The following is a 25164-nucleotide window of genomic DNA, read 5'->3' on the forward strand; positions in this document are numbered from 1 at the left end:
CAAAATGTAGGAATTTGTTGCTCTATAATCTTATATTGTTTTCAGGATTGAGACTGTTGGTCAGACAAAACAAGTAATTCGAAGATGTGTGTGGAGCCCCGGAAACTGACTATTATAAAGGTTTATCAGACAAGTCAAATACAAAAAACAAAAAAACAAAAAAACAAAATACATTACTAAATAATGCTGTTAAAGACATTTTTAAAAATAAAATGTTGAAAATTTCCTCAAAGCTCCAATCAGTTTATTTCCTTTGCCACCAACCAGTTGAAATGAAATGAAAACTAAATGTATTTGACAGGAAGGATCTTCTGGGCCACGAGACAAATAGCTGAACACACTCAACAGATGATGAGTTGATCTTTAGCTGGCAGTTTAATATGAGCGCTGAGGAGACACAGACAATCATCTCCGACACAGAAAGATAGAGCCTTAATATATATTTGGAAACCATCTACAATTCTCTGGACTTTCTTTGTAGCATATATAATCTCCTCCAAGGGGATGAACTGATTCCTTACACATCGTGGGGCTTCTGGAAAACAATCTATCCGTCTTGGGGCTTTGCCCAGAGTTCAAACAAATCAGTGAACACAAACATACTTTTACACAAGACATAAACTGTCATCATCCTAACAGTATTTGTCTTAGGTTCAACTCCTTCACTCTTTATAGATAGTAGAAGACATTGAGCAGCAGCCATGTCAGCAGTGAACTCACTAAAGCTAACTTTTGTGATAAAACTATACCAACCAGTGCAGTTCATGTAAATGTTACTCACAACTTCACCCGTCTCTCCTCTCAGTCCCGCCCTCTGTAACAGTTGAAGGAGGTGGTGGTGTTGGAATGTTAGTTCCAGTCCACTTTTGAGCCCTGGTACTATTTGTTGAAAAGTACTGCAGCTCCTTGTCCCAACGTGCACACAAATTCAGCATTCAGATTACCATTATTTTTGTAAGTGCCAGCCCACTCAGTCAGCCTTTAGCCTAACATTTTCCTTATCTGTCCCTGCAGCTGTTACACTGTACTATTCATCATCATCATTACGCCCATTAGCACCTCTATCATATCAGGCAGGTGACACTTTGTGAGGCAGAAAACCTGAGAAATATAGATAAGTCAACTCAACACAACGATATGATTCATCACAGGCAATATTTGGTAACACTGTGGTGTGTGTTTGGGTGTTTGAACATGTTAGTGTGGGTGTGTGCGGCCATCCATGAGTGTGTATGTGCAGTGCACAGATGTTGATGTGTGCATGTGTGTGTGGGTGTGAAGCAGCAAAGGAAAAGGGGATAATCTCAGTTCATGTTGGAAAGCGTGCTGTTTTTATTTCATGCTGTTTATCTGCATATTTGTTCTTATCTGAAAAATAATATTGTATAACATCACTGTGCATATAATGATGTGCAAATGTGCACAGTGGTTTACTGCAACACTTTCTCTTTCAGGCTGCTTTCTGTCGTTATCTGAGTCATTACACTAAATTTCAGAGAGAGATTATCACATGCAGAAGTGGATAAATAAAATTGCAGGTGTGTTGTCTCATGCGTAGTAGTCTGGAATGAAAGTCACTCAAAGTCCTATTTTATTTGACCACTGAAATACAATCATTTAAAAATACCACTTATCACCATAGTCGCCCCAGTGAATGCTGTTACAGCCTGCTGTCTAATGTGCTGTACTTGAGTTATTGCGCTGTATTCCCCAATCACAGGACTACATTATGATTACAGCATTATCTACACCTGAGTGCTATATCCCTGGAGAGAAATAGACCTGGGTCACATGATGTCTCAGATAGAGGCCGTTCCGAGGCCCAGTAACTGACAGACTCCATTATAGAACAAACTGAACAAGGCAAGCACAAATGGTATGCCATTGGCAATATAGACTGCATACCGTCTGGAGTCGAGATGCTTTGCATATCCCATGGAAACATGATTGTTGCAACCTTATTCTTTATTTCTGGCCATGATTTATGGAACAGAAATTACTCTAGCAACTTCAATAACAACATATATATAATTCATATGCACGTAAACACAACCATTATATTACCTCTTCTATAACACTCCCCTTTGACACATCATGCCAATGCCACTCAACAACTCCCTGCACTACCTTGACCTCCAAAGTTTTGGTGCTTTTTAGTGTGGGGTTAGTTCTCCAACAGGATCCTCAATATTACTTAAGGACAGAGAACAGAGCTGTTTCGATCGAAATCTTTATTACTAAAGTGTACAGTATTACTGTTTGCTATAAATGCCCATTTCCTCCAAGTGTACCAGTCATTCCTAAGATGTTGGAACTTTGTAACAAAAAATACATTGCAACACAGCAGCCTCCAGTTTAGACAAACCTAAGGTAAAATTATTACTCATACTGTCCATTATACTGTTCTTTCAGATGGGTTTATTTAAAGTGGTCAGGCTAAACCTTTGGCTTGTTCAGACTCACAGGGCAGTGTTTCCACTGCTACCAATCTTTGCCTCCACCTCACAAAAGAGACACTGTGTAAAATGGACATTTGTCCCAGAGGACATGACTGCCGTGATTTCAAAAAATCATTTGTAACGTGGACTTGTCAGACCACAGCACACTTTCCATTGGTTTATTACATAGACAGTTATGTCAGTTATGTCATAATCAGTTCAAGTCAGCTGTGTTTCTGGACATTGTTGCTATCTGTCTTTTTGCATATCTTTACATTACAGGGTTAGGTTTAGTTAATTACAGTTGTGTGTCGAGAATCATTCATTTTAAAATGTTGAGCTTTTTTTCAAAGTGGTGAACCTCACCTTGTCCTTTCTTGTGAAAATCTGGGGATGCCCCTTTCATACCCATGATACACCACCATGATAAAATGAGCTGTCATCAGTTAACCTGTGGAATGTTCCAAGCAGGTTTTTTCTGATTATTCCACAACTTCTACAGTGTTTTGTTGCCCCAGTTTCATTAAATATCTTGTCTTTGTGCTTCAATCCTGTTCTTATTTACATTTTACACAGCATCCCAACTTACACAACTTACATTCACATCTCTGGTTTTTGGCAATTTTAATTTTCTTTAGTCTGGTTCAAATCTGGGAACCAGCCAACTCTGATGGATGCAAGAAGAATGTTGCATGAACAGCGACTTTTTACTTCTCTTCTGTGGCAGTGAACACAATGCACAGCCTTAGAGTAACTATTATGCAGAAACTTCAGCATATCCAGACACTTTATGTCTCATTAAAGTGACTTAACTACACCTAGCATGGAGTTCTCTGCAACAGTGCATTGGTACTTCTGTCACAGTCTGCAGGGCATATCCCCCTGACACAGAAACTTTTAAGATGAGGTGAAACTTTAATGATTCCTGCAGGCATTAGGTAAAGATTTCAAAAAAGAAGCAGACAGTCATTTTGGGAAATGACTTTAAAATCTTGATCGTTTCAGGTAGGACATTGTTGTGCCTGTGGCTCCATCTCAGATCCCTTTACACCTTTTGCACCTAAGTTCCTTCTGTGGTCTTTCAGAGGGGCTGTGTTGAAATGGTGTTTGAAAGATGAGTTCATTTTTATTACCCTTACTTTATCTTTATTTTTCTGTTTCTCACACAGCTTCCCTTATATGACTCTACCATGGACCACATCATCTGCTGCCTGCTGGTCCTGGGAGCCACAGTGATGATCACCCATGCATGCCCCAAGTACTGTGTATGCCAGAATCTGTCTGAGTCCCTGGGGACATTGTGTCCCTCCAAAGGCCTTCTTTTTGTGCCTCCGGACATCGACCGCAGTACAGTGGAGCTCCGTCTGGGAGGCAACTACATCCTCCGTATTACACAGCAGGACTTTGCCAATATGACCGACCTGGTGGATCTGACCCTCTCCAGGAACACCATCAGCTACATTCAGCCCTTCTCCTTTGGTGACCTGGAAACACTACGCTCACTTCATCTGGACAACAACCGCTTGATGGAGCTAGGCCCTGATGACTTGCGAGGTTTAGTCAACCTGCAACACCTCATTGTCAACAACAACCAACTGGGACGCATCCATGACAAGGCCTTTGAGGATCTGGCACCTGCCTTGGAGGATCTAGATCTCTCCTACAACAACCTAATATCTCTGCCCTGGGACTCTGTCCGCCAGATGATTAACCTTCACCAGCTAAGTCTTGATCACAATCTATTGAACTTTATTCCAGAGGGAACCTTCACTGACTTGGAAAGGCTGGCGAGATTGGACCTGACCTCTAATCGTTTGCAGAAGCTACCCCCAGACCCCGTCTTTGCCCGCGCCCAGGACTCAATGATCCTGACTACACCCTATGCTCCACAGCTGTCCCTAAGCCTGGGCGGAAACCCACTGCACTGCAACTGTGAGATGCTGTGGCTGCGGAGGCTTGAGAGAGATGATGACCTGGAGACCTGTGCCTCCCCGACTGGCCTGAAGGGTCGTTACTTCTGGAATGTGAAAGAGGAGGAGTTTGTGTGTCAGCCACCGCTCATTACCCAGCACACCCACAGAATGCTGGTTCTGGAGGGCCAAACAGCCAGCCTACGATGCGAAGCAACAGGAGACCCATCTCCTGTTATCCACTGGATCTCCCCTGATGATCGATTGCTTGGCAACTCCTCCCGAACCTCAGTGTTCAGCAACGGAACCCTTAGCATCACCATCACCACCTCCAAGGATTACGGCACCTTCACCTGCATTGCTGCTAACGTGGCCGGAGAGTCCACTGCCTCTGTGGAGGTGTCCATTGTCCAGCTTCCTCACCTCAGCAACGGCACCGGGCAGCCAGCACCGCCAAAGTCACGTCTCTCTGATATCACAGGGACAACAAGGATCAGCAAAGGTGCTCCCAAGAGCCAACCAGAGAGGATTGTGTCCGTCTCTGAGGTGACAGCTGTTTCAGCACTGGTCAAGTGGACAGTAAGCAAGTCAGCTCCCAAGGTGAAGATGTACCAGCTCCAGTACAACTGCTCTGATGATGAGGTTCTGATTTACAGGTAAACACTTGCATCCTATTTTAGGAATCTTGAAGTGTAGACACAGTTCTTTTGAGAATTCATGTCATTTACTGAACAGGGGATTGAGTTTATTTTAAGATGCACTAAATGTTTCATATTACCAATGGATTAAATGACTGGCACGTGTAACGTGAAAGGGATCATTAGTAGTGTCAATATTTTTCCAATATTTAAGCACATCTTGATTGTTAGAAGATAATGAGGGAATAGTAGTGGCATCTGAATGAGAGGCTCAGTACAAAACTACATATGAAGAATGTTTTGATCTTTAACACTCCAGCACACTCAACTCTATTTTTCTGTATATACTCCAGGACATATATAATTTATACAACACTGTAAGACACTGAGTGATGTCTATTTACAGGATGCAGTGTTCAGAATCACAATAACAGAGGAATCAGTGTATTGCACTATATTGCACTGAGTTTTCTGTAATATTTTACACTAAGGTTGGCACATCCAAGGGATCCATCCATCATCCATTGTCTGTATTGTCTATCAAATTGTTTAACAGCGGCAAAAACAACTCTTTTTCCTTCTTCGTCACATTTTCATCTGACATCTCCCTCACTAGTTCTGTGCCGGGCTCGATTATGCTCAGCCGTCCAGAACCAGAGGAATTTATATGCTCAGGAGGCGGGGATTTCTGTCAATCCAGCAGCATTTGATGGGGATGAAACTGTATTAGATGAGGCTTGTATTCTGCAGCCACAGCCTCTGAGATGAATGTGAAACCATCCAGAAAAAAAATCCAATTACTTAATGCCATTTAAATCAGTTACTCTTCTCAAAACTGTGGAAAGCAAGATATTTAGAGCTGTAGCCTGAGGGCTGTGGCCACCCTTTTGTTGCAATATTTCCCTTCATTATGAAGCATATTTTATTGTTTCACTCTCATAATAATGTAGGAAGAATGTCTTTCAGTCCTTTCTGTAATTATATAGCACAACTCTCACAATCATAATGTAATGTAATGTAATTAATTCTATTCAACATTTATATTTTTGTGTTGTATTTATTTTGAAAGTAAAGATTTTGAATATGAATATGTAGAAAATTATATAATGCACACGCTATAACACAAATATTCATACAACATATGCACCAAATGACTTAGCAGTATAGAAGAATGAAAGCTGTTATTGCACCAAATGACTTAGCAGTATAGAAGAATGAAAGCTGTTATAAAGTCATTTCCAAAGGGCCTCCCTTATGAACACATTCATAAGCACACTATATGCAAATCAAGATTTGAATAGTGCTCTACTTTTCTCACAGAAATTTGGATGTATAAAAAAAACTAATTGAAAATGTTTGAAATATTTTGGACTTGCAGGTGGCAAAAATAGTGAGATAAATATGAAATGGGAAGTTCCAGGGGCAGCAGTAGCTCAGTCTGTAGGAACCCGGAGGGTTGCTGGTTCTAATCCGGTATGGACCAAAGTATAGAGGGTGGACTGGTAGCTGGAGAGGTGTCAGTTCACCTCCTGGGCACTGCCGAGGGGCCCTTGAGCAAGGTACTGAATCCGTAACTGCACTGGTTGCCATCCTCTTTTTTTTTTTTTACATATTTTTTAGTTATAGTTTTTATATATTTAATTTATTTTATTTATTATAATTGTATTATTTTTACTTCTGTTTGATTATTTGTTTTTGTTTGTTCTATCTTTTTTTGTTTGTTTTGACCTTTTACATAGTATAGTTTATAGTTTTTACAGGTCCTATTGCAGGCCTATGTGTAAAAGTGTACAAAGTATTTTTTTCATTCTATTCTATTTAGATGATGTTCATTGAATCAACAAGCTCTTAAAACCTAAACCTTACCAAACCTTAAATATAGAAATAGCAACAATAAGAGAATCATCATTAAAGGTAATATGAACAACTAGGTTTCATCCAAGGTACACACCTGTAGACACAATACTTTTGGGAGGAAGAAGTGAACTACAACTCCCAGGGTGCGTTTTTGATTACACTGTTGTGAAAACAGACACAGCCTACACATTAAATGACTTAACGTTTTGATTCTTTGTCAAGTTCTCATTAGTGAAGCTGAAACCAGTTTAGATTGGTGGTCAGAGGACAAACCTAAATGATCATTTGTTATCTGTGTTGAATTATACTGAAGAGATAGTTGGAAGAAAGCAGCGTTTCTGTGACGGTCTGGACTCTAAGCTTAGTTGTAGCTTCTTATGATCAGTAGAAAAGTGAAAAGAGACCTTTTGTGATGTGACTAATTGGGAGTCGTAAAAGTAAAAGCAGGGACCACAGACTGAACTTTGCTGAGCCCCACTGATGATGTCTGCTGAAGATGTCTTGAATTTGAATATGAGACAGATAAGAGCTGAACCAACAAGTCCTTAATGCCAAGCTAGGAATATACCTGATCAATTAAGATGTTAGCAAAAGCTGCACCAAATCTAGAGGGATTAAAAGAGAGCTTCCATGCTGCAATGAGAATATGATTTTCTACCTTAATAGGAACCGTCTCTGTGCTGTGCATTGTTCTGAAAGCAGCCTGAAATGTTTCACAGATTTATTCATCAAAGTCAAGTTGAATTCAGGAAAGTTGAGTGCAGACAACTCTCTGTAAAAGTTTAGATAAGAATGGAAGTTTGAAAGTAGGCCTGTAGCTGCTCAAATTCACCAGATCCAGACAACTTAATCATTTGAGCTGTGTCCCACTATTGTGCACACGAGGTAAGAGTTGTCAGCTGTTTGCTCTTCAAACACTGGAGCTGGAGGACAATGTTATCACTGCTTGGGTTTCCCTGATTGGCACATTGTTACTTGAACTAAAGGTTTTACGTGATCCTTTATGTAGGATGGTTGAATGTGAAGGCCTGAGGGTCCAGAGAACTTATTCAAGACTTAAAAAAGGAATGTGGCATTGTCAGGCTGAAGGAAGACTTCTTTTATTCCTGAAAACTCTACTATTCTGAGATGTTCTGTGACTGCAGTATAATCAGAGGTGGGTAGAGTCGCCAAAAATGTTCTCAAGAAGTCTGTTTCCAAAAGAGTTGACAGACGAGAAAACAAAATGTGATGATGTGCAAAACATTGAAACCCATATTGGACTGAAAACAGCACAAAGAAAACAACAACTGCTGAAACTGAGAAATGTACAAATGGACATTTTTCAAAACAAAAAAAAAAGTTTTTTTTAACACACAGCTGTATTTATGGTATTGTAAATTAGCAATGAAAGATCCAAAATGACCAGACCAAAATGACTCGGAAATAACAATAGGATGTTTTATAATCATCACTATGAAAGGAATACTTCTCTCTGGCATCTACAACTGTTCACTTTATCACATGTTGTGTTTTCAGCTTGGTGCTGCCCTGACTTGGCAAAAAAATCCAGTGTGTGTGATTTAGGGGACTGTCTTTATGGCAGAAAAAGAATATAATGTTCTATTTTTTATTTATTTTATTTATCTATGTTTTCATGAGTGTATAATCACCTGGACATAAGAATCATTATGTTTTTGTTACCTTACAATATAGCCTACCTTTATACCTACACATGTTCACCATGTTGAACAGCCATGTTTCTACAAGAGCACAGAAGAGGAAAAGTAATAAACCCTGCCTCTAGATAGAACCTTTGAAGAATTTCACCTTGTAGTTTACCTTCCCGCTTGGAAGAGGAGGGTGAGGTGACAGGTATTCATTTGGTTGCAATCTACAACCTTATCACTAAATAGAATAGAATAGAATAGAATAGAATAGAATAGAATAGAATAGAATAGGGTAAATTCTTTTTTCATTCAGTTTTTTTTGCTGAAATACAAACACACACACACACACAGAGGGCTCATAGACATTGAAATGTGGAGAGAAGGTGGAGTGATGGGCAGACACACAGAGCAGCACTGTGGGAGCAGTTATGGGTATGGTACCTTGCTCAAGGGCACCTCGTCAGTGCCCAGGAGTGACCTCGTCAGCTACCAGTTCACCTTCCATACTTTGGTCATTGCTGGACTTGTACCGGCCACCCTCCAAGTCACTTTAGCTGTTGGCTTCATTGTAAATTAGATTTTTCTAATTCTGACACAGGCAGTGAATATTTCCCACCATGTTAGCTGCTGTACATTCCTATCTGTGCCATGATTTTCTAATGAGAGCTCATTTCTGCAGGTTTACATGAGCTATGCTATTATCACAGTTATGTATATCATGTGGAGACGGACCACGGGACTTTCAACAGAACTTCCCTCTCTTAATGCACTCATCCATTACATTTTGGTGGAGGGAATGTTTCATTGCAACCAGTAGATATTCAAGGGTATAGGCACAGACAGAAAAATGTCAAGGTCCATTTAATCCTCTACAACACAGCTGAGAGGAGCAGCCAGTGAGAGGCCATTAAGGATTTTGATTATATAAGCATATTTAAATTTCCCAGCATCACCCCAATGTTTAGGCTTAGTCAATGGGGTGGGAAACCATTTAGTATGACCTTGTCTGTGTTTGTCCAGAGAAAAAGAAACCTCGAGAAATCAATAAAAGTGATGAATCATGTTCCAGCGATTCTTTGCAGCTGAAAAACAGAATCCAGAGCCATGAAAATAGTTTAATGGTTGTGGACAGGAAAGATGCAGCCTGGAGTAATGATTTATTTGTTTTGTCAGCTCTTTCTTTGAACTGAGAAAATATATGACGAATATTAAAAGTGTAACTGACAAATCTCTCACAAAGCTTAAAGAAACCTAGGCCAAGAGCCCATCTCCTCTTTTCGTCTCCTCTCCCACTTCTCTCTCTCTTCTCTCTCTCTCTCCCCCGCTTTCACTCTGATTAATGCTGTGGCCTCACACCATCAGCAGGAGCTAAGCAGGCCACTCGACAAATTGCCTTTTGCAGCCTGAAGGGGCGGGAAAAAACTTTTATCTCCCTGTGATAAGCATGGGCATAGGTTTCTTCGGACTTGGGCTTTATTCATATGAATTAAAATGAATTAGTTAGTCTCTGCAGACAACCTGAAATCAATTAGGCCCAGACACAGGAGCAAGCAGCGCACAGTGAAAGCATCACTAGGCTAAAGAATTTTGCTCTAGATCGCAGGCAGCCAATTATAATGGTGTAATGAACTGTAGCACAAGTTGTTGAAGAAGTAGAACTTTTTTTATTGGAAAACGGCTTCCTTTGTTTGAGGTGCTGATAAATTGGATTGAGACAAACACAGAGGGCGTGGTGTTTTATGGTCGTTTATGATCTTTGTTGCACGTCAGATAGAATGTGAAAAAAGTTGATGTTGGATAAGGGATGTGACAGATTACTACATGCTACACCTTAAGGTCTAAACTAAACAAGAAAATACACCTGACCCATATTAGTGTTTCTTAATCGCACAGAGACCGCATTAGTCAAAGTTACAAATGACCTCCTAATGGCATCAGACAAAGGACTCATCTCTGTACTTGTCCTGTTAGAATCTTAGTGCTGCATTTGACACATTGACCATCAAATTCTTTTTACAGAGACTGGAATCGAATTGGCACAAAGGAAGCCTAAGCTGGTTTAAATCGTACTTTTTAGATCGATCTCAGTTTGTTCACGTCAATGATGAATCCTCCATGCGACCAAAGTTTGTCATGGAGTCCCACAAGGTTCTGTACTTGGACCATCCTATTCAGTTTATATATGCTTCCTTTAGGGAACATCATTAGGAATCACTCTATCAATTTCATTGTTATGCTGACGACCACCCAATTATATTATCGATCAAGCCTGATGCACCAATCAGTTACTAACTCCAAGCATGCCTTAAGGATATAAAAAGTGGATGACCTACAATTTTTTTGATTAAATTCAGACAACTGAAGTTCTTGTTTGGACCAAACACCTCAGAAACTCTCTTTCTAGAGACTTAGTTACTTTAGATGGGATCACCCTGGCCTCCAGCTCCACTGTAAAGAATCTTGGAGTTGTTTTTGATCAGGATTTGTCCTTTACGTCCACATAAAACAAATTTCGAGGACTGCATTCTTCCACTTACGAACATCGCTAAAACAGACGCATTGTCTCTCAGGCGGATGCAGAAAAACTAGTCCACGCATTTGTTACTTCTAGGCTGTGACTACTGTAACCTTTGTTATCAGGCGGCTCTAATAAGCCTCTTAGGACTTTGCAGTTAATTCAGAATGCTGCTGCACGTGTTCTGACAGGAACCAAGATCAGAGATCACATCTCTCCCATTTTGGCTTCCTTGCATTGGCTACCTATAAATAAGAATAGAATTAAAATTCTTCTCTTACTACAAAGCTCTTCATGGTCAGGCACCACGTATCTAAAGAGCTCATAATACCTTATTACCCTCTAGAACATGTGCTCCAGGACGCTGGGTTCCGTGGTTCCTATAGTTTCCAAAAGTAGATTGGGAGCCAAGCTTTCAGCTATCAGTCTCTCTTCTGTGGAACAAACTACCATTCTGGTTTCGGGAGGCAGACACGGTCAACACCTTTAAGAATAGACTTAAGACTTCCTTTTTGATAAAGCCTATAGTTAGGGCTGGCTCAGGTCATCCCTTAGTTATGCTGCCATAGGATTACACTGCCGGGGGACCCCACCGAGGGTTATGCCTAGCCAGGCACGGTATTGGTTGAAGATGCACAAATCTCCCTTACCGAAAACTCTCTCTCCTCTCTCTCTCTCTATCTCTCTCTATCTTCTCTCTCTCTCTTCTCTCTCCTCCTCTCTCTTTCTCTCTATCTCCTATATCTTTCTCCCTCTCTCTCTCTCCTCTCCTCTCTCTCTATATATATATATAATATATATATATCCATCTCCTCTAATTCTCTCTATATTTCTCTATATCTCACTCTCTCTCTATATATATATCTAATCTCTATATCCCCATATCTCTCCATATCTCTCATCATGTGGACATGTCCTCATTAATGCATGTTACTAACCAAACTTCCCCGGAGTTTCTGTGCTCTGTCGTCCAGCAGGTTCTCGTGGATCGTGGCTGCTGCTGTGATCCTGCATGACGCCCACTACATATATATTACTGTCATATTACTACCATATCTGTTACTGTAATCATTTTTATCATTCATTTATTCATTGTCATTTTAGTCATTGTACATTATGTTTGTGTGATTGTCCTGTAACACGTGACATCCATTGCACTCTGTCCGTCCTGGAAGAGGGATCCCTCCTCTGTGCTCTTCCTGAGGTTTCTTCCACATTTTTCCCTGTTAAAAGGGTTTTTGTGGGCAAGTTTTTCCTCACTGGAACCGAGGGTCTAAGGACAGAGGGTGTCACTCCCTGTACAGATTGTAAAGCCCTCTGAGGCAAATGTACTTTGTGACTTTGGGCTATACAAATAAAATTGATTTGATTTGAAATTGATTTAATCTATTGCCGTGCTCAGCAGGATGACAGTGTTTGTCAGTGCAAATCAGTTACCCACCAGTGCTATAAAAATGATTCATGTTTTCTTATATGCTTAAAGTTTAGGGAAATATTGTGGTATAGTGAAAACAACACTTTTTGTTAAGTTAGGGAACTTCACTAGCATTGACTATGATAGCAGACACAATGTAAACAGTAGGCTCTCATGACAATGTTGCAGACAGTCATAACTATAAAACATGGGCATATTCTCCAGCTGGCACCACCTTCCTTCTCTGACTCCTGGCTAATCAAAAAATGGACAAAAAGACCTGCATCGTCAGTTGAGCTGAGGTGGACTGAATAAAGCCTAATTGCTCAAACAAGCTGCCTGTGATGGCATCCAACTTTTAATTAAAGCATCTACTTAATCCTGCATAACTATAATCTGAACAGGTGAGTTGTATATAAATTCACCCTCAGTACAGTTGTCATGAACGGGGAAATTAGCTATAGAGACCAAAAAAATTTCATGTTTATTTCTGCTGTGAAGTTGGACATTTCAACATGGGGACTTATGGAGCCAGCCTCAAGTGGACGAGAAGAGGAACTGCAGTTTTTGGAACTTCCACCTTGGCTTCATTTCATAGCCACAGAAGTTGCCATATGATCATTGTTACTCTGACTGGTACCTGGTACCATAATTAAGTTCACAAATCAGGCTTAGCTGAAGTCACTTGGTTTGATAGGACAGGAGAACATAACTGCCATAAATACTGATAACAAAAAAATCATTCATTATGTTACTTCAATACAAAGTAACATAATGAATGTGTGTTTTAAATTATTGAAGAACTGGGGATCTTAAAAATCTAGATTTGGATAAATAATATTTTGCCAGTAGAATTAAATTGTTAACAAGATGTTTAACCTCCTTTTTATTAGAATATATCTGTTGACTTCTTTCTTCACAGTACAGTATGTGTATGAATAGATGTGAGTTTATAATTACAATTTTTCTACAGTGAGGAACTGCAGCAGAGCATGCAGCTATGTATGGTCTGTGTCGTGACGCTCGACTTCTTCACGGATTGTTTTGTTCATACAGTTCCTGGTATTTCAGAGAATACTGCAACAGACAGTGATCTGTCTGCGTTCATAGTTCCCTCGCCATCTGCAGAAGCCCACGCCACATTATCTCATGTGAGCATAAAAAAGCTTGAAAGTCTCCTGGGGACTTAATTCATTAGTTCACACATTTATTTTGAAGAGAAAGTCAACACTCTACCAACCAACTCAGTCACTCTGGAAGTCAGGGACACACTTTTGTTTATAGGGCTGCTTTTCATTAAGTCTTTAATCTTAGTCTCAGGAGAAAATGAGATTATCTGGCATGCTCTGAGTTTGTAGGTCTGAGATGTTTCTTTGTTTCTCGAATCGCTTTGTTTTTTTTTTGTTTGTTTTTTTCTTTTGAAAGATTTGGTGGATGTGCTGCTGCCAGTGTTGGAGTCAGTGTTGTCTTGTTGATGGCAGTAGTGATCGATAAAGGCCTGCAAGTCCGATAAATACTGCACTGTGGGGTAATCCATTCTGTGCGGACTGCAGGAGATTAGTCCAAAAACAAAAACAAATGCAGCCTATAGTTTTTGTTTTATGAATTGTTTCGCTGCCTACAGCTCCAATCAGCTCAAACTTGAAGAGAGTTCGTGGAATCCACAGACTGCAATAACTAAAAGTTACAACTATAACTTCAGAAGTGGGACAAAGATCTCGTAAAACCAGCAGGGGCTGAGTGAGGGGGGATAACAACTTTAAGCAACAATATTATAATTAGTTTATCCAAATAGTATTTCTGGTGCCTAATAGCATGGGAACCAACCAACTTAAGTAACTGTGTGCATCCCTAGTCCTATGTCAATATTTTTAATGCATTTATACACGTACACGTGACATCCATTGCACGTCTGTCCGTCCTGGGAGAGGGATCCCTCCTCTGTGGCTCTTCCTGAGGTTTCTTCCACATTTTTTCCCTGTTAAAAGGTTTTTTGTGGGCAAGTTTTTCCTCACTGGAACCGAGGGTCTAAGGACAGAGGGTGTCACTCCCTGTACAGATTGTAAAGCCCTCTGAGGCAAATGTACTTTGTGACTTTGGGCTATACAAATAAAATTGATTTGATTTGATTTGAAATTGATTTATATGACTAATTTACTTTTATTATGACACTTAATGTTATGCTTTAATTGTGAATATTTATAAATAAATAAATGTCTGATCAAGTTATCATAAATTAATAGAGTAGGCTCGCAGTAAATAGTCAGTATATAAAGTATTAGTTGTTTTGGCCCCAGAGCAAAATATAATGAAGCTGCCGTGTGTTCTGTAACTAATGGGTATTTAAAAGGGGGAATTTAATGGGGGTCCACAACTTTTGTTTATTTCATTCATTTATTTTGGCCGCAGGGCTTAATTTAGCCTGTCCTGGTTTTGGAAATGTTGCTGCAGGGAACTGCACTGTAAAAAATAATAATCCCAATTATAGACCAATTTGAAAATAATGTTTAGGAGCAAGTTGTTGTTGTTTTTTAAAGGGAAATGTTCACCTGTACAGCTGAAAGATGGACAAAGCTGACATGATTTACTCAGCCTAACCTAATACTACCACTATACCACTATAATAATACTTTTCTTACTTTAAATGCCATACCTCACCATCTCACCGGTGTCTTGCTAAAGACGATCAGGTCCATGACTGATTTGATGTGAGGTAAGCAGTATCATTAAACAAGCAGGTGTAACTGCAGCAGTACATCATCCAGTCCTGCTGCTGGCTGTTGAGCAGCTTGCCTCAGGCTGTTGGAGGCTGCCTTTCTCTGGGGCACCTCGACATCTTGCTGAAGAAAAGAACATTTTTTTTCCTCAGCACACACACACACACACACACACACACACACACACACACACACACACACACACACACCCGTGCATCCAGCATTACATCTCTCCACCCCCACCACCTGACACACTCCCTTGTGTTGCTGTTCCTACCACAAGGACTCTTGACAGTTCCCACAGGTCCAAACCTATCTTGGATTGGCCCATACAAAATGTGCTGTCTTTCTTGCCTTTCTTGGTTTTTCCATTTATTTATTTATCAGAGCTGCAATACCAAATGGACCCTCTGTTCACTGCAGTAAGACAGATGGCTCTGAGAGATAAAGCCAATTACTGTTGGCTGTCTGTTAAAACAGCAACTGCAGAGACGTAGCAGTGGAGAGAAACTCCTGGGAATGCAAATGGAAATCCTTTAATGAAAACCTTCACTGTGAATAGAGGTTGCATTACCTACTACTGCTGTTAGTTAAGTCTCAATGTGCTAAAAATGACATGTGTACCCTGTTCAGATGCTGATGGCTCAATCATTAATAGCATTTACTGTATCACTCCTCCAGGTTTTTACAGCTCGTTCAGAGGCTGTAAATAGATATCAGCCCAGTCTGTTAGAGAGAAAGACTTCTTTATCCTGATACAGTTATTAACCTGCCAGTCCTAATTGTTTTTCCTGTCTTTGTCAAGGATGATACCGGCCTCCAGCAAAGCTTTCCTAGTGACAAATCTCGTGTCTGGGACCCGCTATGATCTGTGCGTTCTGGCCGCCTGGGATGACACCGCCACCACACTCACAGCCACCAACGTTGTAGGCTGCACCCATTTCTTCACCCAGGACGACTATCCTCAGTGTCAGTCTCTGCCCAGCCAGCTACTTGGAGGCACCATGATCCTGGTGGTGGGAGGCATCATCGTGGCAACTCTGCTCGTGTTTATCGTCATCCTTATGGTGCGCTACAAAGCTGCAGATACTGAATCCCCGGTGGGGAAGCTGACCAGTGTCAGTGACACACACTCTCAGACCAACGGAGGACGACTCGGGCAAAATGGACTTCTTATGCCCCAGTCTCAGGGTCAGACTCAGTCTGAGCCAAAGGTCAAGGCCAAAGTGACCCTGCAGGACGAGGTGGTGGAGTTCAAGTGTGGCTCCCTCCAGAGCAGCCTCACCTCTTCTTCCTCTTCCTCAGGCTCCATGGCCGGGGGCTCATACAGCCCCAACAGCACACTTGCCAACATTTGGAGGTCAGCTGCCCCCAAGCCCCGGTCCAACTTAGACCACCTCCTCGGGGCCTTCACTTCGCTGGAGCTGCGGGGAACGCAGGGCTCTGACCCAGGAGCCTCTAATAGTGCTGCAATCGCAGCAGTGAAACCACACACAGACAGGGAGCCGCTGCTGGGCCGGACGCTGGACTCCAGCCTCAGCCGGCTCCTCATGCTACCACTGGACTCCAAGCCAAAAAGGAGCCAGTCCTTTGACATGGGAGATGTAACAGGCGCCGGAGCCGCTCAGCTGTGCAACAAACCACGCAGGATCAGCAGTATCTGGACTAAGAGGAGCCTGTCTGTAAATGGCATGCTGCTGCAGTGCGAGGAGGAGGGGGACACAGGAGGGAGCAAGGGGACAATAGACAGTGCTGACTGGGTGATGGAGAGTACTGTTTAGGAAAGATGGAGGACTGTCACACTGTCAAACACTGCCCGAATGGACGGCTAACAGCCATGCCGAGATAGACCTGCTGGTCTGAGAGCCTTTGTCCTGCATGAAGCACCCTCATTTTCATCCCCTTCTTCACCTCTCAGACTCAAGTGAGACAGGACAAGGGGTTTTCACCGTCATAGCCAAATACAAACTTTAGGAATAAGACCTTTGGATTGTTTTGCCTCACACATATGGATTAAAATGGTTTATCAGCTAAAGGGAAATGACAGGGCAGTGCTGTCTGTTACAGGATATGTGGTCATACCCATGGACTGTTATTATACTGTATAAATTTAAAGTATGTAATGAAATTAAAGTTTTATATTTTTTATTTTGCTGGTCAAATACAAATGATCCATTACTGGTCTCTGCCTTGACACAATAGCGAGGTGTGACCAGTACACACCATGAAATGAAATCTACTACTGTAAATTCATCCTCATACCAGTTACCTACTGATGCAGTTTAACCTTGACTGATGGTGCAGTATATATATATTATATATATATACACACACACACACACACACACATACATATATACATATACGTAGATGTGATGCTTGATGCTTTGATTCATTAAGATTTAAGAAAAAAATGATTTATTGACAAAGTTGTATGTGATTATATTTACTTTCTATACAGAGTATATATTTGAGGGGTCACTCAATCATTCTGTATGCTAATCATATCAAATTTTATGTGACTGCATAGATTATAAAAATATGTCATCTCTTAAACTATGGTTGTGCTGTATGTGAAGACTCAGTTCATCGTTTCAAAAAATGCCAAATTATTGAGGAAACCGGTGCAATGGGCAGGATGTTCATGACAATTAGGCCTGTTTAGATTGTGTACATTAGATTTGTTAGTTCCAGTAGCAAGATAAATGTTTTTATGGGTTTTATTGTAAATCATTTCAAAGGATTTTTTTTTTAAAGATGCTCTTCCTTTTGGTTACAGTCCCGATGACATCCCAAAACATTTTCTCCCAGTTTAATGAAGCTAAATTGGCATTCATGGATATTTATATTCGTCCATATGACAAAATCAGGATGTATATTTTTAAGGATAATTCTGGTTTATCACAACTTGAGTCCTATTTTTGGAGCAGTACCCATCAACTCTGTCAGCAATAACAAACAAATGAATTACACATAAAGTCACTGTGACATCACCCACTGCTCTGTGATAATTGGAAGTTTGACATGATGGACGTTGCCATCTTGTTTTTTTAGAGCCTGAAGTGACCACATTTGGTCAAGAGCAGTGGCCACGCCCTGAAGCATACCTGTTTTATTCTAAATGGGACCATAGTTTACTAATGTCATGCTGTATGGAAGAAGACTTGAAACTAGAGACTGACCATAAACCATAAACCCATGAGGAAACTGTTTGCAGAGGTCATAAATCAAGTTTTACCTCAAACTCAATTGATTACGCAGCCAATGAAACTGCCACCTACAGGCCTTTAGAAAGAATGCAGGTTTAGACACCCTCACGGTGACTTCACAACACTATACTCACCAAAGTCATTGTTGAGATCTAACTGCCACAGGTTGGAAACTCTCTTGCTGTGTTTTCTTCTGACTCAGGTTGTATCAAACCAGACTTTCCCTTCACTCACTACATTCATTTTGGGGGAAGTAGCTAAAGTTTATTGTTTAGTATCCTTAAAAATACATGTCCAGTTAATAAGTGTACAAATCCTCATTTTGAAGTGGTCCACATCAAACTCCTCCATGTTCTCCTCATGAATCGGTCAGTGTTCATAGAACTCTTAAAGACAGTGTTAAACCCTCTGGAGGAGATGTGGATTTAAAAAAGGGTTTAAGACTCATTATGAATCTATTTAATGAAAGTTCATTGTCCAGAAACAACATGCTGTTGTCTGCTTTTATTGTCAGGTATTGCATGTTTCTGCCGAACTGACCCATGAGACAGTTTAGTCCAGTGTATACACTCATTTCCCCACTTGTTGTCTGAATGACTTTTTGTGATATTTCTGATATGACTGCGTGTGTACAGTGTCTCTGTATATTGGATTTTTTTTGTACTATACTCCAGTTTGAATATGTGTGTCAGTTGAACTTCACAGTAGGAGAGGAGGACTATACACATTTCTTACCTGGAGCTGTAAAAGGTGTTTGTGTGGTCAAATTTGTTGTTTTTGCTACTAAGATCAAACTAAAAATCTCCTGAGACAGCCACGTGATGTCTGAGCATTTCCTCTGTGACTGAAGTGATCATCAAGGTGAAGCCCAGAGTAAGATGCCACTGTGCGTGCATACAAATGTAAACATTAAGGTAACTTGTATCCGTTAATTGGATACATTCATAGCTGATTGGACAAAATTATGTTTGCTATTCATGGTTTACCAACATCGCTAAGCTTCAGAAACAAACCTGCAAACTGCACACAGAAAAACCCGGTCACACCCAGAATGCTGTTTCTCTGGCAGTGCTAACACCACACCACTGTTTTACCTCATGCAGATCACTCTGTGCCAGTTCAATTACAAAAAAATCAAAGTGTCCTTTGGATTCATGTAGATCATTCAGCCTAGGCTAGCCCATAGTCCTGTGTCATGCCGTGCTGCACCTTCCTACTATCACTTCATGATAGAATGTTGAAGCATAATGTGAGCATGATTCAGCCTGATCAGGTACAGTACACTGATGTTGAGGTGTTGTGAAACTGGACTCTGAACTATAAATGGTAAATGGACTGTACTTATATAACACCTTTCTAGTCTTCCGACCACTCAAAGCACTTTACACTACATATCTCATTCACCCCATTCACACACATTCATTCACTGATGGCATTGGCTGCCATGCAAGGTGCCAACTGCTCATCAGTTTAAGGAGCTAACCATTCACACACATTCATACACCGATGGCACAGCCTTCAGGAGCAGTTTGGGGTTCAGTATCTTGCCCAAGGACACTTCGACATGCAGACCGGAGGAGCCGGCAATCGAGCCGCCGATCATCTGATTAGTGGACGACCCGCTCTGCCTGTGAGCCACAGATGCCCCAACAGACTTTCTAAAATATATGTTGGTAGTGCCGTTAACCTCTCACTTCAAGCATAAACCCAGCTTTCACCATCATCATTGTCTAGAAATTAAAGATTCATCCTTTGAGACAGTACGTGAAATATGTTACTGTGTGACCAAAGTACTGACTGACTGACTGACTGGGATTTGGTTGCTGAATGACATAACCACAGGCTCAGGTGAGTCCTGAACCACAACTTAGTTATGCTGGTATGAGTCTAGACTGCCAGGGGGCTTCCCATGATGCACTGAGCTAATGCATCTTACTAACTTAACTTCTTTCCCAGAGTTTTTCTGCTTTTTCGTCCCGCAGGTCCTCATGGATCGTGGCTACACCGAGATCGAAGAAGGTCGAGCTTGCTGCCTGATGTCCACTACAATTTCTATTATTATTATTATTATTATTATTATTATTATTATTAGTAGTAGTAGTAGTAGTAGTAGTAGTAGTAGTAGTAGTAGTAGTAGTAGTAGTATAGTATGTCTACTATATTTGCGTTATCATTATGGTCATATATTTAGAGTAGACCTACTCTATATGGAGTAAACTGTCATGTGTTTTGATTTGGCGTTCCATAAATAAAATAATGCAGTGCTATGGATATTTTATTTTTTAATGGTTCAATCATTTGTTTCATTATTAACTATGTCAGTTAACATTTGAATTATTTCTTTGCAAAGTAAAATGGTTTTATATCTATGGTCTGTAGATTTTCTCCACACCTCTGTGTGTTGTTACCACAGTGATGTTAAAGCCACTCTGCAGCTGTGGCCCTGAGGCTGTTCATGTATTGTTCATCCCACCCTGCTTCCACTCCCTTGGTCAAGTTTCTGCTCCGGCATCTGCCACTCATTTTGATGAGCTGTCACCCTGGCTGAGCTGGCTGAGGTTGCGGTACCCTGCATCTGTAAAGCCACTGAATGCACAGAGGAATACAACCAGGGTGCAATTTAAAAGACGACTGACATATGCCAGACTAAATACAACTGTTCACTTCTTCATCACTTCTTCATCTCATTAAACAGTAAATACAGGGAGGAAGCAGGGGGAATCAGTTAGCCTCCGCATCTACCAGCACCTCGAAATCTCACTTATTAACATATCATATTTAGTTAGAATGTTTTTATACATGCACTAATGTCTGATGAGTAATGTCTGCAGCCAAACAACCTTCACCAGTAGAGTATGACACCCTATACGTGTGTAGGAAAACCAGACTCTCACACACTACGTGCTGCTGCTCGCCTTGCCCTTCACCTCGGATTAAGGTGAAGACAAAGACAACTTAGGTATATCAACATTTTTATCAACTCCTCTCTCGTCTCATCGTCTCTATCTCTGGTGGTGAGACACATTCACTGCCTCTCTCCAGCACTCTTAGATGTATCCTGAAGACACCGCTGACATTCTCCTTGTGTCTGTGTGGGTTCTGTCCAGGTTCTCCAGTTTCCTCCAACAGTCCAAAGACATTCAAGTGAAGTTATCCATAAGTGTGAATGTGAGCGTGAATGGTTGTTAGTCTCTATGTGTCGGCCCTGTAAAGAGGTGATGACTTGTGCAATGTGTACCCCGTCTCTCAGACAACCCTGATAAGCGAATATGTACACAACTTAACAAAGTATATAATGCAATGTTTGAATGAGGAAATACAAATATAATATCTTTAAACAGTTCATGCTCAGACTGCTTGTACAACAGACTAGATTAGAGATCAGGTGTCACACCAGGCTCATAGCAGGCCGTGCAGGATTCAGCTTTTGTTTTTGACAATCAAAAAAAAAAAAAAACACTCTGCACTCTGGTTTGTGACTGTGTACAACTGACCCCTAGAAAATATATGCATGATGCATTATCATCGTGTGATCATGTCAGATTCACAGATCATGCATAAATATGAAAAAGTCTATGCTGTATTATCATACTGGATGTGGATTCTCACTCATCCATGCTATTGTTTATCAAGTGCTTTGGATATGGACACTATCAAGGACACTTTGAGATATGATATCCTATGTTACTACTTCTGTGTGGTCCTGGGTTGCTTTTTTAATATTTATTATTTCTTTGTTTATTTTTGCAGGGACAAAGAATAATTCAAAGTAATTGCACCAGGGTTAGCTAGCAGCTAATTTGCATCTGTTGTCCCTGGGCAGGTAGACAGAAAAACAAGCACAGAACAATAAATACACTTCATAAATCAGCACAAAGCAACAAACCCACACAAGCTGGTTTTCCAGCTCCAAACTTTCCAAAGATACAAAATATGTCAGACAGAACTGTGAATGAAAATTCAGTAAGCATTTGGAATATTTCCAAAGCCAGTCTCCAAGTCTGTTGGAGTCTTGGGTTTAAATATGTTTAAACATCCTACAGCTTCATGTAAATTCATTGTGATATTGTCAGACATTAATAAAATTATAAATAAAATATTATAATAAAATGATTCTACAACCAAGACACCACTTTAAGGCATGTTCAAAGAGAAATAGATAAACACTGACTGTGGTACACCGAGGTAAAAAGCACTCCTTTTGACAGGCGCTGAGAGAAGAACATGTTGCATCTTTGCATCTCTGATTCCTGCCTTGTTAACCACCTCCTGGTTTACTGATACCCAGCAAGCAAATGTCTCTGTAGCAGGTAAAAGATCCAAAGGTGTGTCTCTGAGTGCTAAGCGGGACATAGACCAGAGGTTCATGCTTGCGTGCAATCTGCCTTCAACACTTGAACAACATTGTTGGGCAAGTTACTCTAAAGTTACTTTGGAAAGTAACTATTGTGTTTCATTCAAGTAATTTTTTTTTATTTATGATAAATCTGAATATTATAATGAAATGGACACTTAATACAATACATACCAGAATCCATGGTACACAAATCTAAACTATTTTAATGTTGCTGTGGGAAAGTGAGACTAGCATCACTCACCAAGGAAGGAGGAACAAGATCTTTGCCGCTCGGCTCAGAGATCTAGTTGGTCTGATGAAAAACAGCTGTCTTCAATCATAGTAACGAGCCGCATTTTTTGGCAGTAGCGATAACGGCGTTATAATGATGGGAAGAATAATCAGTTAGATTACTTGTTACTGAAAAAAAGTAGCGCTGCTACTAACGCCATTATTTATTATTTAGAGTATTCCCATCACTGTTGAACAATGCTCTAAACTAAATTAGGCAGAACAAACAACATGGGATTAACATGGAGGAGGTCCCCTTCAGGTAATCTACTCTAAAGTGTGCTTCCTCTGGCAAGCATGAAGATCCACAGCTCATTTCATCACAATCTAGTCCATGGATATTTTAACAGGCTGATAAATTGGTCACACAATGAATATTAAAAGTCTACATCAGTGTTATGATGAGTGTTTTCAGACATGTTCTCCTCCCTCTCTGTGTTTCTTTGTCTGGTTTGTCTATTTGTGTGTGGCATTTGGTGGTGGCAATGCTACAGCCAGCTCAGCATTTTTGTGATGTCTGCTTTGTGATTCTTGTCTAACAGTGAGCTTCCTGTGCTTTAGGAAGTCTTCCTCTACCATGTCTGCTCTTTTTTGTCACCTCACCTCTTTTTGGATTTTCTGTTGAACCTCACTACGGATTTCCATGGAACAGCAGGACAAAGTGTGTCCTGAAAGAGAGGAGGGCTTGTCACTCTGTAGGTTTATCCACTGCATCGCTCTAGTTCTGCCAAACGTCGTGTTTATGGCAGCAAAATGCTCTGTTATGGAGTTAGAACTCCACCAGCAGCTGCCGTCTGTGTTAGTGTGCCTCCGTCTCTTTTTACTTTCAAACGCACACTAAAGCTCTGGAGCACGAGAAGGTAGCTGACGCGTCTTTCAAAAGCTGGTGTTCTGTTTGATCCAGTGACGTTGTCTGTTCTTCTCGCTCCGCTTGCCTCAGCACTGCTTCCACTCTGGCTCCAACTGATAAGCTATACAATAGTTGTTCTGTGATAGCTCATCGTTTGATTCTCTGACGGTCTCTTCAGTCCTGTGAAGTTTCTTCTTTGCTAAATTTGTTTACTGACCAGCGCACAGGTCTGATCATCCATTGAGACCTCACATCTTAGTCTGATGAGTACTGCTGTGTTTATGTCATAACATCATGCTAGCATGATAGCTTATGAATTGGCAGCCTCTGAACAAGTCAACTTAACAAAGTAGCAACATAAGTCCAAGTTACTTGGTACAAGGGACGGCTGTGGCTCAGAGGCAGAGCGGGTCGCCCACACGTGAACAAACTGAGATCAACCTAAGAAATACGATTTAAACCAGCTTAGGGCGGTTCCTTTGATGCCAATTTGATGTTCCAGTCTCTGTAAAAGAATTTGATGGTCAATGGTGTCAAATGCAGCACTAAGATCTAACAGGACAAGTACAGAGATGAGTCCTTTGTCTGATGCCATTAGGAGGTCATTTGTAACTTTGACTAATGCGGTCTCTGTGCTATGATGCACTCTAAATCCTGACTGAAAATCCTCAAATAGACTATTGTTATGGAGAAAGTCACACAGCTGATTAGCTACAGCTTTCTCAAGTATCTTAGACAGAAAGGGAAGGTTTGATATCGGTCTGTAGTTGGCTAAGACCTCTGGGTCTAGAGTGGGCTTTTTAAGAAGAGGTTTAATTACAGCTACCTTAAAGGACTGTGGTACATATCCTGATAATAAAGACAGATTAATCATATCCAATAACGAATTACTAACTACAGGTAAAACATCCTTGAGCAACCTGGTTGGGATGGAGTCTAAGAGACAGGATGACGGCTTAGCTGCAGAAATGATTAAAGTTATTTGATGAAGGTCGATGGGGGAAAAACAGTCTAAATACATATCAGGTTTTACAGCTGTTTCAAAACTTGCTGTATCAGAATGCAGATCAATGTCTGTTGAGGGCAAGAGGTGATGGATTTTGTCTCTAATAGTTATAATCTTATCATTAAAGAAGCTCATGAAGTCATTGCTACTTAGACCTAAAGGAATAGATGGTTCAGTAGAGCTGTGATTCTCTGTTAGCCTGGCTACAGTGCTGAAGAGAAACCTGTGGTTGTTCTTATTCTCCTCAATTAAAGAAGAGTAATAGGCTGCTCTGGCATTACGGAGAGCCTTCCTGTATGTTTTGAGATTATCTTGCCAGGCTAGATGAAATTCT

At 40.7% G+C, this 25164-nt stretch overlaps 1 protein-coding gene and 1 long non-coding RNA gene across 3 annotated transcripts in view; one reads left to right on the top strand and one right to left on the bottom strand.

The window, feature by feature from the left end:
- The window catches only part of LOC109138122 (uncharacterized), a 36686-nt gene extending 35595 nt beyond the window's left edge, over window positions 1-1091 (bottom strand). The window contains exon 1 of the long non-coding RNA XR_002041837.2: window positions 782-1091. This is a non-coding gene — a long non-coding RNA (uncharacterized LOC109138122). The remainder of the gene's footprint in view (window positions 1-781) is intronic.
- Window positions 1-19158, top strand: part of lrfn2b (leucine rich repeat and fibronectin type III domain containing 2b) — a 64491-nt gene extending 45333 nt beyond the window's left edge. For both annotated transcript variants that reach the window (XM_027273023.1, XM_027273024.1), the window contains 2 exons: window positions 3608-5004; window positions 15944-19158. In XM_027273023.1, the coding sequence (XP_027128824.1) occupies window positions 3629-5004; window positions 15944-16919 (2352 nt within the window). In that variant the 5' untranslated portion in view covers window positions 3608-3628 and the 3' untranslated portion in view covers window positions 16920-19158. The remainder of the gene's footprint in view (window positions 1-3607; window positions 5005-15943) is intronic.
- The last annotated feature ends 6006 nt before the right edge of the window (window positions 19159-25164 follow it).

The sequence above is a fragment of the Larimichthys crocea genome, chromosome XXI (genome assembly GCF_000972845.2).
Source record: "Larimichthys crocea isolate SSNF chromosome XXI, L_crocea_2.0, whole genome shotgun sequence".
In the NCBI taxonomy this organism is placed as follows: Eukaryota; Metazoa; Chordata; class Actinopteri; family Sciaenidae; genus Larimichthys; species Larimichthys crocea.